We start from the raw sequence: 15,020 nt of genomic DNA, 5'->3' as shown, positions 1-15,020 counted from the left end.
AAAGAGATCAAACTTACTATTGGCATAGCTGTTGTCTCCTGTATGGAAGAATATGTTTCTGTCTGTGTCAGTAAACACACAAGAAGGTTCAGTGTGGATTCAAGGGAAATAAGCCTGTTCTTGACAGTAGTTCTAGAATGGATGTAGAGCAATTTTTGTGTCTCTTTTTTATGACTCTTAATAAGAGGTGAAGACATTCACTAAAGCAAAGAGCAGTAAGGCATTTTTCATGAAAGAGGTCAATTAAATATCCCAAACTATAGCTTTTTGGAGGGTTCTTACTTTAAGGATAGAGCTCCAAGTACTCAGTAAGCCGATAACTTATAAATTGCTTAGTTTCCGTAAATATCACCTCTCCTCACTGACCTTCACAGGTCCAGATGATGCAGGCGCTGGGCCTTCCACTGGATTTGGGGCCATACCTCCAGTAATGTTCCTTACATATGTTTACTATTATGTGCCCATCCCACCTTCTTGGGAGTAGTCCTTTAAAAATCTGAGTTTCTGATGAAATTACCCTTATGTTTGTTTTCTTGTTATAGGAAATATCTTAATTGCACACATTGAATTTTATTTTATTTTTAAAAAATTTTATTTATTTTAAAGAGAGAGAGCAAATGTGGGTACAAGTAGGAGCAGGGGAGGGGGGAGGAGGAGAGAATCTCAAGCAGACTCTGCCCTGAACATGGAGCCTGACAGGGGCCTCAATCCCACTCCCCTAAGACCATGACTGGAGCCAAAATCGAGAGTCAGGCACTCCTGCTACTCCTCCTGTTTGTGCACGTGCTCTCTCTCTCTCTGTCAAGTAAATAAATAAAATCTAAAAAAAAAAAAAAATAGGAGTTAGGTGCTCAACTGACTGAGCCACCCAGGTGCCCCTACATATGTTGAATTTCATTTTTAAGAGTCATTGTCTGATTTTATAGTTAGACTTCAAAAGAGGCATATAAACACTGTTTATCAGAACATTAAATTGGCCCCATTCTGTCCACAACTTGTTTGACTGAAGTTTGTGTGTGCCTGGCTGGTAGTCGGAAAGCTAAATATGCTTGTGTCCTCAAATCCACCTAAGTTTTTAGCAGGATGGCTGATCAAGAAATGAATGTGTTTGGGTTTTGAGTACTTGTTAGAAGCATCTTGTACTTGACGTTTGTATTTTATAAATAATCAAGCGGAACAGTCTGCACAGGATTTTTGTTCTATGAAATGTTCTTTTTAGGCTTCACTTATGGTGAATACGGGAAGCTGAGGTGTGTGAAAGTGGTTCTCATGCAGACGTTAGGTGTGGTCATAACCGAAGGTGTGTGGAGTTTGGGGCTCACGCTCTGCTCCCCTCTGCCGCAGCGTTTGCTCTGGTAGTTGGGAGTGCTGGGTGTGCACAGGAATAGAGTTGGCTGCTGTTCGTGTGGTGCCAGTGTGAGAGATCTGGGAACACTTACGTGGAGTAAAATGATGAGTAAAATAAATTTGAAGATAATATGAACAAGCTTTTATGTAAAGGGAGTTTTTAAAAGTGCCTACTCAAGGGATTTTGGCGAAACAGTTTTAGATTTACCTTGATAGACTCAAATCATCATCATTTTGCAACTCTTAGCTCACATATGAAAGGCCAGACATTTCTGAACTGAGAAAATGAATACCTGAGGTCAGAAAACTTGGTGGGGAAGAATTCGTGGGGTGGGAAAGAATTCGTGGGGTGAGAAATGATTTGAAAGTGCAGACTAGAAAGGGCGTTGGTAGGGTAGGCATTGATTCTGGGTGAGCTGGCTGGGAAGTCTGTGTACTGCCTGCATCAAGGAGATGCGTGTGCCCGTGGAATGTCTGCGAGTGCTCCTTGCTGCTGCGGTGGTGACTGGCTGACCAAGCACGGGCTAGGCTCTGGAGCGCGGGGCATCACCAGTGGGTCTCCGCCAGTGTGGGGCATGCCTTCTCCTGCTGGCCACTGGCCAGTTCATCCCATACCAAAACAGAAATGTGGAGACATAAATTAGCATGTCATTACATTTATTTATATAAGGCTCACCTTTCACTGTAGGAAATTGATTTTAACCCTGCCTCAGTTTCCCCCAAGAGAAGTTTCTTTCTGTCCCTGAAGGAGAGCATTGGCCGGGAGAGAGGTGCCTTGGGCTCCCTTCAGCCCCTGCTAGCTGCCACTGCTCCTGTGACTTCTCCTAGGCCTCTGGGTGTGATGGGTGGGAGGGGCACAGGCTGTGACTCAGAGGTGAATTTGGATTCAACCTTGTGGCTGATTGGCTCTCTGCATTTGGAGAAATTATTTGGTTTCCTCAAGTTCATTTCTCTGTTAACTAAAGAGGCTGAGAAGCACAGGGGATGGGTGTGTGAGCTCTGGTTGAGGCTGCGTGTGTACAATCCTGGGTCTACCGTTTCCTCAACATACACAGACTGGCTGGGGCCAGATCTTTGCATCGGGGCCTCACTGCATTGTCTGTTCAGTGGGGACAATAATAGTAGCTACTTCATCGGTTTGTTGGTAGTTAACATTTACAAAGTACTCAAATAATGCTTAACACAGTGCTCAAAAAATACTAACTGTTGTTGTTTTTTTCTTCATTTTTTTCATTCATTATGCAGTGAATTTTTTCACTTCTCTTTGTGCAAGCATAATGTGTTCCTTGTGGAAAAATTAAGACGTAGAAATCAAAAATAACATACAGTTCCATTGCTGCTGACATTTCTCTGTGTGTGTATGTATATATGGTTCCTTTCCAATCTTTTAAAAATGTATATACTTAACACAATAGGAATCACCTTGTATGTTTCCTGTTATTTTTCTATAGTCTGTTCCATTATTGCCGTAGGATGGATGGTTTGGATGGTGCCAAATACCATGAGATCACTCATTTTAACTTGATCCTGGGAAATAAGCTCTTCCTTTTAGTACGTGTTTCTGGGGTTGGTGAATCTGAAACACTTACCTCAAACTGCAGTTCACTTTAACACATGAGCAACTGTAAATGTTCAGTTTGATTTATTCATGGACTCGGACTATTTAAAAACGATCATACATCTCTAAGCTAATGCATTGCTACTGCAGGGGCATGACAATGTCTCTTAGTTAATGTAGTTCCTCTTCTCCCCCAGTTTTATTTGGATCAGAATCTATTCAACTGCATTTTCACCTAAAAGATCTAATTGGAAAGTTAACTCAGCAGAGAAGACCGCTGTATCTATGAACTCACTGTCGGTTGAGGATAAAGAACCTGGATATTGGAAGAAAGAATATATTACCAAACAAAGAGCATCTGTGAAAGCAGCACTAGCTCAGGTTCTCAAACCTGTCAACCCTTACACGGGCCTCCCAGTTCAAACCAAAGAGGCCCTCAGGTACCCAGCACCCTCTTGAGCCATGGGCGTGTTCCCATTTAACACTTCCATGCATGTCGGTGTAAAAAGAAGGATGGCGTAAGCTCAGGGTATTGAGTGTATAAGGACAAATGTACGGTTTATGCTGTGAGGGACTGTCTTTTGATGTATTCGTGTGTTCCTATGGGTCTGTTAGCTGTATACCATTTCCCTATTCCATATACATGGTCTGCAGTTTTTATGAAAAGCAGAAATAACCTAGTAATCTGCTGTAGTAAAGCAATGGCGTCCAGAGCATCCTTCCTTCTGGGCAGAATGGGATCTTGTCTGTGTATGCTAGTTCTGAGAACATGGTTGATGTTCAGTGAATGTTTGTGGGGTGAGGAGAAAAGCTCTGGAGAGAGGACCATTGATGAACTGAAAATTTATGTCAGGTACTTTCTGAGAACTTCAGCTTGGACTTTTCAGGAACTAGCAACTTTAGAGATGATATGTGAAATTGACTTTAGCATTTTTTTTCTGCAATGAGGCAATCATTTTTAGCTTTTCTTTCTCCAGAATATCTGGTTTAGGTTGGGTAATTATATTGAAAGAAAAAAATGGAAGAGAGTACATCATGGAGCACATTGACCTTTCCATAAATGATTCATCAGTGACGATTATGTGGTATGGCAAAACTTGGCCACAGCTAGCCACATTGTCAACCTTAGATTTGTGTGGTGTGACGCCACTTTTCATGGACCGATCTAAAACCCCCTCCAAAAATGGGTAAGTACTAATTCAATAGAACCTTTGGGTGAGAACATCTTATCTGTAAATACTAGTTGCCATCATTCTTGTAATTTAAAAATACCGTCAGTGTATTTTAGTTCGATTGCATCTTAAAGACTTGCATTCTGGATCACTATAGAGCAGAAAAAGAATGGATTTATAGCATTTATGATTAGATCTAAATTTAGGTTCCTCATACCTTGGTTGTCTATAACAGAATAGTATTCTAGTTAACAAAATTCCTAGGTGATTGATGGCTAACCTTTTGAGCTTTTTAGTTTTAACCATTTTAACACAAAGATATATCTTTTTTCTTTAGTAAATAGTACTGTAATCATAGTTTAAACATTAGGTTATAAGATAATTATTCTTATTTTTATGTTCCTTTCTGTTGAACTGACTGGATGTGTGACCTTGTGCAAATAGCTTAGTCTCTGTGTGCCTCAGCTTTCCCGTGTGTGGAATGGGGTGATGATGATGGCGAGGAGTATTTAGCATGCACAGCTGCCGTGAAGAAGATCAGAAGGTTTCACTGTCAAGTGCATCAGTCAGATCCGTGTGTGTCACCTTGCTGATGTGCATGGGGTCCATACTTAGGGGCTCTGTGCTGCGTCCACATGCATTACTAGTCTCTCCTGCTCACTCTTCTGGTCATTAGTCACTTTCTCCTAAAAGCCAGATGCTGCCTTCTGTAGCATCCTGACCTCCTGAGCAAGCAAGTGCACCTGCATAAAAGGCACAGTGAACATGGAGGTACAGAGGTCCTAGCTGCCTTCTCCAGGGTCAGTTTCCTGCCCTCGACTGCCTCCTTTACTGCCCAGCATCCTTTGACGTTGTTATGGCATCTACCGCGTCATTGTTCCTACCAGCCTGTGTGCTGTGTTCCACCCCTGGTTTCTCTCACACGTCACATGTGTCCTTGGGATGGGAAGTGTTGGCATGCTGGGACAGCATTCATGGCTTCCCTGGACACGTACACATTTTGGCAGCTTTGTAACCCAGAACCTTGTTTTAGCTTCTGCTCTCTGGTGCTGATTCTTTGAGGATTGTTTCAGTGATTAGTTTTCTACTTTTTGTGCTGGGAACACGAGAGCATTGGGCTTCTTAGTGATGACAAAGCCAGGTCTTATCATGTTCTAAAAATAACCTTAATGCTACGAAGAATAAGATGTGAATGATTTTCCCTGATTATACTACTGAAGATATTTTGAAAGCATGCTTACTTTTTTTAAATGGTACCTTTATTTGGATAAATCTCTGAAATTTCTTATGGTATCATGATAGACACCGGATTTTTTAAATGTAGTATTTAGGTTTTATGCACTATGAAGTGATGTTTGGAGAATCAGTCCACCATCTTTGTACTAATCTCACTGAACGATATATGACTTGACATATCATGAAATATTATTGATAGGCATTAGGACAACATTATTAACATCCATTAAGATGGTCATGGAAGGCGAAGTGGATAGTGTAGAATTGTAAAGCTCAGTTAAAGATACTGCGCTCCTGAAAACTGCCATCTGGGTCAGAAGTACTAGACTGCACAGTGAGTGAGGTGCTAGAATTCATTGGGAAAATTGATTTGGTGTAATTTATTTCCATTAAAGCTCAGTGGACTTCAGCTAGCATTTTATATGCTGTGGAGAACAGACACTGAAGTGTTTTTTAGGAATCTCTTTTGATGGGCTCTTTTATTGCAAGTTGGAGAGCAAATGCCTTTATCAGTCAGAAGTACAAATCCTCATATGCATCTGTGTGACAGCAAAGGAGAAACTTGGTGATGTTATTTGGGTCCCTTTTGTTTCCTCCATGAGAAGTTTTTCAAGAGCAGTGAAAGCCTTATTTATGTAATTTGCAATTTGAATTTTCCTGTAATTTATACCGTTCTAGTCAGACTCATTAAATTTTCTCCTCTGCAAGTGTTCTCCATTCTGTGATTTATGCTATACTTCTCCAGATTTGGGAAGAATGTTGAGTAGATATCAGCCTTTGTTTCTCTCTGTATGGCCTGTGAGGCCAAGGCACGTGAGGTCTTAGCTGGTTCTCTGTTTAAACTGCTCTGGAGCCAGGGTGATGAGTATTCTCCTTTCGGGCCCACTGAGGAGTGGGAGAGGAGGGTTTTCACGCTCTGCCTGGCCTCGTCTGTCCACACTGATAATCGTAGATGCAGTGGCTACCATTTCTGAGCGCCTTAGGGTTGGATCTAAGGTTTACTTGATGGTAGACTTAGGTTCCTAACCCTGTGTTTGGCTTCCTCCCCGCATACTATGCGGGGTATGTTTTTAGGTCACACATCACACACATGCTCGCTGACTACCTCTTCCTAACTGCTGTGGTTTTCAGCACAAAAAGTCCTTTGAAAATTGGGGGGGATACCAGGGTCATGTGGAAGCTGCAGATCTGCTTCTGTTGCTTAAAGCCTCCCCCTCTCACGCTCTCACTTGGAAACAGTGCCACTGCAGAACTCCTTAGTTTTCTGATTCTTTTACCTAGTGAACATTTGAATACCTGTCTCCTGACAGCGCTGTCTTAGGTGCTGGAGGAGAATGCTTGAATACCATGTGGCCCCAGCTCCTTAGGGACTTGCCTTTAATGCTGAGCTATGTTAATTCACCATTGAGATCTCATCTCCCTTATAATTTCCTGAACTATCTCTAGATCCCTGGAAATGACAGACATCTATGTTTGCCATTATAGTGCTTATAGAATGTTTGCTTCTGGTTTTTTTGTTTTGTTTTGTTTTTACCTCTTATGATGAATAACAGAGTTGTGTTTCCTTACACATCTGAGTTGTTACTTACTCTTAGACACTAATTCTAATACAGAGTTCACCGTGGATCTCCTTCATGACAATACTCAGGATTTTGGTTTAAATTCATTTTCTAATATTAAAATTTTCACCCTGAGTTATTCTTGATAGTAACTTTGAAAGGTATGTATATCTGCTTTCAGACAGCCTACTGAGACCACCTGCTTTTTTTTGTCATTTAAAATATTTCATCTTTGCTTAGGTATTATTTCCCTTGATTAGGAATACATATGAGAGTCTACTTTTGATGATAGCATTGTGCTGGGCTCTGAGGGGAAGAGGAGAAAAGATGGTTCTTTCTCACCCTTATGATTCTTTTACTTACTTCTGACTGGGCCGTTGAGTTGACAGTAGGAGCGAGGAGGAAGAGAAGGAAAACAGAGTTGGGCGAGAAATTTGAGTGTGTCCATTTCCCTTTGATTTATAGGAGTTGTTTATGTCCCCTGACCCTCCATGCACCATTTATTAGCAAGGTGCACATTATTAGCACGCTCTTCTTCGAAAGTATTTTTAGATACACTAGACAGAATTGATAACACTCCAGATGTGAAAGCTCATTTCTCTCTTTCCTTTCTTTGGCATGGATGTTCAAAGACCTCGGTGGCATTCTTTAATTGCAAAGTACAATCTGAGTAACTTAACTGAATCCACCATGATTGGCTGGGACAGACTCATTCGGATCTTCTGTCTACACCCAGGCCTCCTGGTGGGCCTGTGGAAGGTAAGGTTCGAATCCCTGCCTGTACTGCGCCATCTCCCTCTCAGCTCCATGCTGACTCACCAAATGTGAGGTCCCTCCAACTTCCCACTAACCACATTCTGGTTTACGCTCTCACAACTTCACTTTTCTAGCTAAATGACCCCTGTTCTGTGGAGGCCACTTTGCTGTTCTGGTGTCACAGATGACAGGCGACCTGTCCTGCCTGCATGGTTTTGTTCGCGCTCTCCCTCTCACTTCATGGGAGTCTTCCCCTTTGTCCTTCCCGGCAGTCCATGCTCCTTCCTCCTCCTTTCCCATCCCATGTCTGCCAGAGTGTCTCTTACCACGTGTTTACCCAGTCTCCACATGGGTTTCTGATCCTGTACGTGTGGCCTTGAGTGTAATCTGCCCTTCAGGGGACAGTGCCTAAAGAGTTCTCCTTTTCCACTAGATGAGGTTTCTTTTCATGGGGTGAGGCTGTTGGCTCGCTCCCTCCTCTGGGGTTACTTTCTGGGCCATCACTTCAGTGAAGAGCGTTGACAGTGTGATGTTTGTCTGTACACCACATGTGTGTGGAGATCTGTTGACCTTGGTCTGTGGGGGTTTTAAGATAGAAGTTCACAAATGTGATGCTGAGAACAGTCCGCGAGTCTGAATGATGCTAGACAGAACCAAGATCTGCAGCATCATCCTCTCGTCATGCCTTTGTCTTTCTCAACCTGCTGAAGCAGTCAGTTTGTCTATCCCTCCCTCGCTCTCTGCGTGAGGTTGACTTGTGGCCCAGGCAGCAGCTGGCTTGCTGGGCATTTCCTTGAGTTCATCAGTCTGTGTTAGCCCACGTAGTTATGAGGACCCTGGTCAGTCCGACTGTCCTCTGGCTGGCTTCTGGAGCATGGTGCCTCAGACCGACCATTCTGGGTTACCTCCACCAGTCAGTGTCAGCTGTGAATTTGGGGAGAAATGGATGTCTGTTCCTCTACAGTCACATTCCCACTGGCTTTGCCAAGTCAAGCAGGTACTCAAGAGAGGGACCTATGCCACTAACGTTAAGTATTTGTGGAATTAATCTTGTATATGTGAAGTCTTAACCAGTATTTGCCTTATCTTGGGAAAGAGTTTGAGAGAACCTGTTACTAACAATGTGTATTTTCACAGTTGTGTATAATAGAGTATTTTGATATTTCACAAGTGCTAGGATGTTAACGTTTTGGTACTGCATGCTCTGTATTTGGGTGAATTGTGGTCCTGCTGTCAATACGACATGTAAGTCTTACGGGATAGTAATAATGTATTAGCAGTAATAATGCATTAGTACTGTGGTAATCTTACAGTTGTAAGAAACTGCATCTATCTGTAAGATGAATGTGCTATGATCTTCACAACAACTTTTGAAAAATTAAAATATTTCAGTTGAAAATGTATTCTTTCTAATTAACTTTTCAGGGGGAGGAAGAATTGGCTTTTGTTATGGCAAATCTTCATTTCCATCACCTTGTGGAGAAGAGCACATTAGGCTCCGCCACTGTGTATGTATTTATATGTGGGTGTATTAAATTTTTGTAGTCAGTGTAAAGGATTAGAAGTTGATACCATCTTAATATCCTGAGAATAGCTACAAAGATATTCTGTTTTTAATCAGTAGGCACAAGCCAACAGGCATAATTACTTAGCTGTTGTTAAAATAATTGGATTATTCATGACTGCATATTTGCTTTATTTGTTCTGGGTTAAGGATTATGTCCTCAGTAGAATGTTATTTATGGGGGCAGGATAATGTCATTACTGCAAGATGCCAGTGCATCAAGATGCTTCCCATTCTTTGCACTAATGTGAGTTTTCGTATCTTGCAAGGCACGCAGACCCATGGCTGAGTCGGGTCTGTAGATGTACTTTGCTTGGTCACTACAGTGTGTGTCATTCAGTGAATTTGAGGGTCTTCAGATGGGGAATATGCTTTTCATTTCTCGACTGCTCTCATTCTCATTTTTTAAAATTATCTGAAAAGTTCCTGAATGCTTTTGAGTTTGTTACCTTACATAGTAAGGTTTTTCTTACTGAACAGAACTTCATTCGTCATCACTCTGGGTCTTCTGCCTGGGCTCCCGATCTGTAGGTCTGCTGTGTGGTGCACTTCCCTGCTGAGCAGCTCCATCCTCTGGTCACTGAGACCTCCGAGGAGCAGAGCTGTCTTCGCAGAGCTGCTGTCCCAGGACAGATCCCAGAGACATATTCATCCGTGGTCCTCTTGTGGATACTTCCTTTGCCTGTTTTTATAGAAGTTGGTGAAAGGAACACAAAGTGGTTCTCTTGAGTTCCTGGTGTGGGACATTATTGGGAGCCCTGCAGAAGATTGATGGGAGCTGATGTTTGGATGGATGTTAATTTTTTTAAAGAGTATTTTCAGTTAAAACATTTTATCTCTGGTGTTGACAAACTTGTGTGTATGTTTTGTTTTGCTTTTTAGCCCCTATGAGCTACCTCCTCATACCCCTCTTTTGGATGACAGCCCAGAGTATGGACTGCATGGCTACCAGCTCCATGTTGATATGCACAGCAGTGGGATTTTCTGCCTGTGTGGTACATTTCGCAATCTCTTTACCAAGAAAGGTGAAACTAATTGAGTTTTTGTTTCAGTATGAAATTAAAAGGTTGGAGACAACAGGGGACCAGTTTTTCTATCTGAGTTAAGAATTGTCTCTTCACTGATCATCTGTTGGCACTGTCTTCCCATACCCATACCTCATCGTAGGACTTGTAAAATCCCATGGCTGGATTTAGTCTCTTTAGCCTTGGGTTCCGTCTCCTTCATTACCATCGCTCTACCTTCTGGAATATTCTCTACTCATCTTTTCTGCTGATACTTTCCTTACTGTTTTGCTCTGTTGTGCCTCATCCCCCTACCCAAAACTTCTTCCCTTCTTTCTCAAAGAAATTCAGTAAACTTGCCCACAGGGCCAGTGTGGTATCTGTCGAGGATAACAATAAAGAGAAACCACCCTTCTGTATATACTGCAATCATATTTATCATGCTCACCAAAGCTGAGACAGAGACGGGAGTAGGCTAAGAGGGAGGAGACCTCAGTTGAGTGAAAGGGAGGAAGGAACATAGAATGCCCCCTGTTCTGCTTTGTCTCATTGTTTCCTCCTTCCCCCCCCCCCTTAAAGATTTTACTTGAGAGTTGAGAAAGGGAGAGAGCATAAGCAGGGGGAGCAGCAGAGGGAGAGGGAGAAGCAGGCTCCCCACTGAGCAGGGAGCCCGAAGTGGGGCTCTATCCCAGGACCCCGGGATCATGACCTGTGCTGAAGGCAGATGCTTAACTGACTGAGCCACCCAGTCGGTCTTCAAGTTAAACATTTTTGGTAATAATATTTTATAGGGGAAATTTTATACTTCATTTCTGAATATCCTGATCCCCGGAATTCTTTAATAGATTTGACATCCATTACTAATCCTTGCCTGAATCAGTTTCTTTTAGAGTTTAAAAAATGGTGATTTTCTAATTTTTGGTGATTTTCTCATTAATGGTGATTTTCTAATATTTCTACATTTATTAGCTGGGATTTTCTAAGGAAATTCCCCACATCAGCTGGTGAACTCCTGTAGTGGCAGGGTAAATGACCTTTCTCTTTTGACCACCAGTGCTCAGATTAAGGAATTGATGTTATCTCACCTCCTGTGGTGGAAATTATTTTGAGTGCACACTCTCTCTTCTGTCTTTGTTGTTTAGTGTCATTGTGGACTCTTGGTTTTTTATTTATTCAATAATTTATTGATAATTACCGACATTATTCTTTTTGAAGCTAAAATTGTCCCGTAGTTTGATCAGTGGGAGCTACTTCAAGCTGGCTTCTGTGCCCTTTTGATACACCCCCCCCATTAGTCTTTGAGTCTTTGTTTTTTGACTCAGGAATTCTAGGTTTTTCTATACTTGTTGGCATTTTTATTAGAATTATGTCAAATGTATATGTTGCCCTGAGGTGAATTGACATCTTTGTTGTTGAATTGTCCTGCCCAAGAATGTGGTATGTCTTTCATTCTGTTCAAAAATACTTACATGTCTTTCAGGGTGTGTCAGAATTTTCTTCGTACTAGTTTTGCACATTTCTTGTTAAGATCTTTAGTATTTTATCTTTGTTACTTCTCTTTCATTGTATCTTCCAGTTGTATGTTTTATGTGGTTTTGGTCTCAGGCCACTTCATAGGGTAAGTTGGGAAGTATTCTTACCTCTTGGATTTTTTGGAGGCTTTTACACAGAATTGGTAGTTCTCATTAAATTGTTGGTGGAATTCACCTGTGAAGCCTCAAGGCCTGGAGCTTTCTTTGTGGGAAGGATTTTAACTACAGCTTCAATTTCTTTTATCAATACAGGGCTACTTAAGTTAATCTGTTTCTTCTTGAGTGAGCTTTGTTATTTGTGTCTTTTAAGACATTTATCTAAATATTAATTATGTTAAGATTGATCAGTGGGTTAAGGAGTTTTTTGGCTTGCTCCTATTATAGATTTCTCCATGAATGTTCACCAAATAATGGCACCTGTATCCATTATTTTATTAGAGATTGCAAAAATGATGTTTCCCTAGTTCAGTCATTCCCTCAGTGTGCATTATCTAGGATCCTTCTGTAAAGAAAAGTTTTCTCTTGTCAACTATGTAGTTAACTGAAATATGATTAGTACAGGAAGGGCAGGGTACATGCTTGAGTCTTTCTCTTTACTTACAGAATAGTGATTAACGTTCTAACAGTCTTCAAAGATGACTTAGAGGGTTTTTTTTGGGGGGGAGAGTATTATTATGAACTAATAGATTAAAAAATGTAGCTAATGTATTTTAGTCTATTTTTAGTCATTATTCTTTTTATAGTTATTGAGATGCTCAAATTGTCATCTTCTCCTGTGTTCTTTTGACATGACTCTAGTCATCTTTGGTAGCTTGCCTGTACTCTAACATGACCAGATACCTCAAGCTGATCTTGTCTGTTTCTTGCGCAGATTTGAAATTATCCATTTTCCATAGGAGCTCTGGTTCCTTTTAGTTCTACTACACTAAGGTATTTAGAAACCAGGCTCTGGATCCTGGAGATGCATGTTGCTCTTGAGTTTTCATTCCTTCTAGCATTTTCAGGAGGCAGTGCTAAGAAGTTTGTAAATTTTATAATGTGAAGAAATAAATCATGCATACATTTAAACGAAAGATTTTAAGGTTTTTAATTAACTTCCCCGACTATATACTTGTATCTCTTTCTCATGCTGAAAGTCTTTGTCCCAAACAACACCAAAATATATAATAATTTAAAAATAGCAATATTGATATTGTTACTAATAATGAACTCACTGAATGTTCTTTTAATTAAGATTTTCCTGTGGCTCTTTATGGGCTTAAGATACATCATGCCAGAGAGTTAAATCACCTAAAGTAATTCTCTGTGTGGTTATGCTACCACTTTGACATACAATCAGAGTGATTTGTTTCAGTTGATTTTTTATTTTTCAGGATTGCTTTCCTTCTATATTTACATTGAAAACATTTACATTCCACATTTACATGGTTTATAGTTGAAACTATAAAACAAGGAAGTTTACTTCTACCCTTGTCCTTCATCCCTTCCTCCAAAGGTGACCCTGTGTATTGGCCTTTGGTTTAGTCTTTAAATGCTCTTTTCTGAATATATAATGCTATACATCAGTGTGTTTATATTTCTCCCAGTTTTTCTAAAGAGGGCATACTATACTCCTTTTTAAAAGTTTCTTGCTTTTTTCCAGTTGGTAATATTTTCTGGAGATACTTTTTAGAATGACATAGAGATTTTTCTTGTTCTCTATTTTTAAACCAGCTATAGGTGGCTGGTTTGTTAATGGTTTCTTTCTGTGGTTTCCAGTCTTTGCTATTACACATAGTGGTATACTAAATAAATGGCCTTTTTCATACATCTTTTTATATTTTGCCAGTTTGTCTTTGGAATACTTTCATTGGAATAGGATTGCTAGGTCAAAGGGCAAATGCTCATATAATTTTGAAAGAGACTGTCGAGTTCCTTTTACGCGGGGGGATTTTTTTTTTTTAAGATTTATTTATTTATTTATTTGACACAGAGAGAGAGAGAGAGAGAGCTAGCAAGAGAGGGAACACAAGCAGGGGGAGTGGGAGAGGAAGAAACAGGCTCCCGGAGGAGGAGCCTGATGTAGGGCTCCATCCCAGAACGCCGGGATCACGCCCTGAGCCAAAGGCAGACGCTTAACGACTGAGCCACTCAGGCGCCCCAACACGGGGGGATTTCTAACCCGATAGGGATAGGAAATTAATAAAATGTTTTATTACTGGGGATGTTTGTTCTAGGTTTGTATTATGTATTCATACAAGGCAGTTTAGTTAAGGAACTTTCTATTCCTAAAGTAGTTAGATTAAAAAAAAATATTGGGAATGGTTGTTAGATGTTGTCAATACATCTTTAGGCAACTATTGATGATCATGATTCAGTCTCCTTTATGCTATTAATGTAGCAAATTTCCTCAGTGTATCTTCCAATGATAAACACCCTGGAACCTTTGACAGAAGCTTCTCATGTCATATGGATGCTCATTTTTAAGCTACTGTTGGCATTTAGTGTTTTTCCATTTACGCTCACAGATTATTTATAGTTTCATTTTTTAAATCTGTTTCTGATCTGGTTATAATCAGGTTTTCCACTTTTCATTGAATCAGTTTTTAGTATTTCTATGATTTCCTAGAAAGTCATCTGTTTTCTTCAGGTTTATTTTGATCTTTTTCTGGCTTTTTCTGTTGGCTGCTTGTTTAATTTTCAGGGTTTCTTGTTTTTCTTCGGCGCCTTCCTGCTATGCCCAGAATCTTGGTGTCTGAATCGGGGAGGAACTGAAAGGTGATGTAGAGAACGAGTCTTGGGCTTGAGTGTGCTCTGCAGCCTCTGCTCAGGGCCCTGCCTGGGAACAACCTGCCCCGCTTTATGAAGGTGTGACAATTCTGCCTTTCTTCTTTGTACTTCAACCCTTTTAACTTTATTCTGTTATTTGAAATAGAGAATAAAATCTCATCCCTCTTTCTGGTATATACTGTTGAGGGGGCCACTAACGTGTTGGTGGTCTAGCCTCAGGGTGCAAGTGCGGGTGCCTTCTGGGCCGTGTTAGTGGAGAGCTTGTTCTCTCTCTGGGAGGATGTCCTCAAGTGCCCTCTCACTTCCAGTCTTTCTTATCTAACATGATCTTTGCTCTCCTTGAGAGCCTGTGCTGTGTCCTCCAGGGATTAGGGCTCTTAGGTCAGATCTGTTTTAGGGAAGTATGTAGAACTTCAGGAGAGGACTCACCCTCTCCTAGTTCTGAACAAATACAGCATAACCTCAATTAAGCGTTGTATGCATTGCTTATACCTGAGCTGTGCCCTTAATAAGGAGGACGATA

General features: G+C 40.9%; 1 protein-coding gene across 2 annotated transcripts in view; it reads left to right on the top strand.

Moving 5' to 3' along the window:
- Nucleotides 1-15,020, top strand: part of FBXO15 (F-box protein 15) — a 51,653-nt gene that overhangs the window by 10,393 nt on the left and 26,240 nt on the right. Inside the window, exons 4-8 of one of the 2 annotated variants that reach the window (XM_019801800.2) lie at nt 3,103-3,345; nt 3,883-4,092; nt 7,505-7,631; nt 9,054-9,136; nt 10,075-10,217. In XM_019801800.2, coding sequence (XP_019657359.2) covers nt 3,103-3,345; nt 3,883-4,092; nt 7,505-7,631; nt 9,054-9,136; nt 10,075-10,217 — 806 coding nt within the window. The remainder of the gene's footprint in view (nt 1-3,102; nt 3,346-3,882; nt 4,093-7,504; nt 7,632-9,053; nt 9,137-10,074; nt 10,218-15,020) is intronic. The other variant, XM_034642434.1, reaches the window with a different exon arrangement.

The sequence above is a fragment of the Ailuropoda melanoleuca genome, chromosome 14 (assembly GCF_002007445.2).
Source record: "Ailuropoda melanoleuca isolate Jingjing chromosome 14, ASM200744v2, whole genome shotgun sequence".
Taxonomy (NCBI): Eukaryota; Metazoa; Chordata; class Mammalia; order Carnivora; family Ursidae; genus Ailuropoda; species Ailuropoda melanoleuca.
This window is presented reverse-complemented; position numbering and strand designations above follow the sequence as displayed.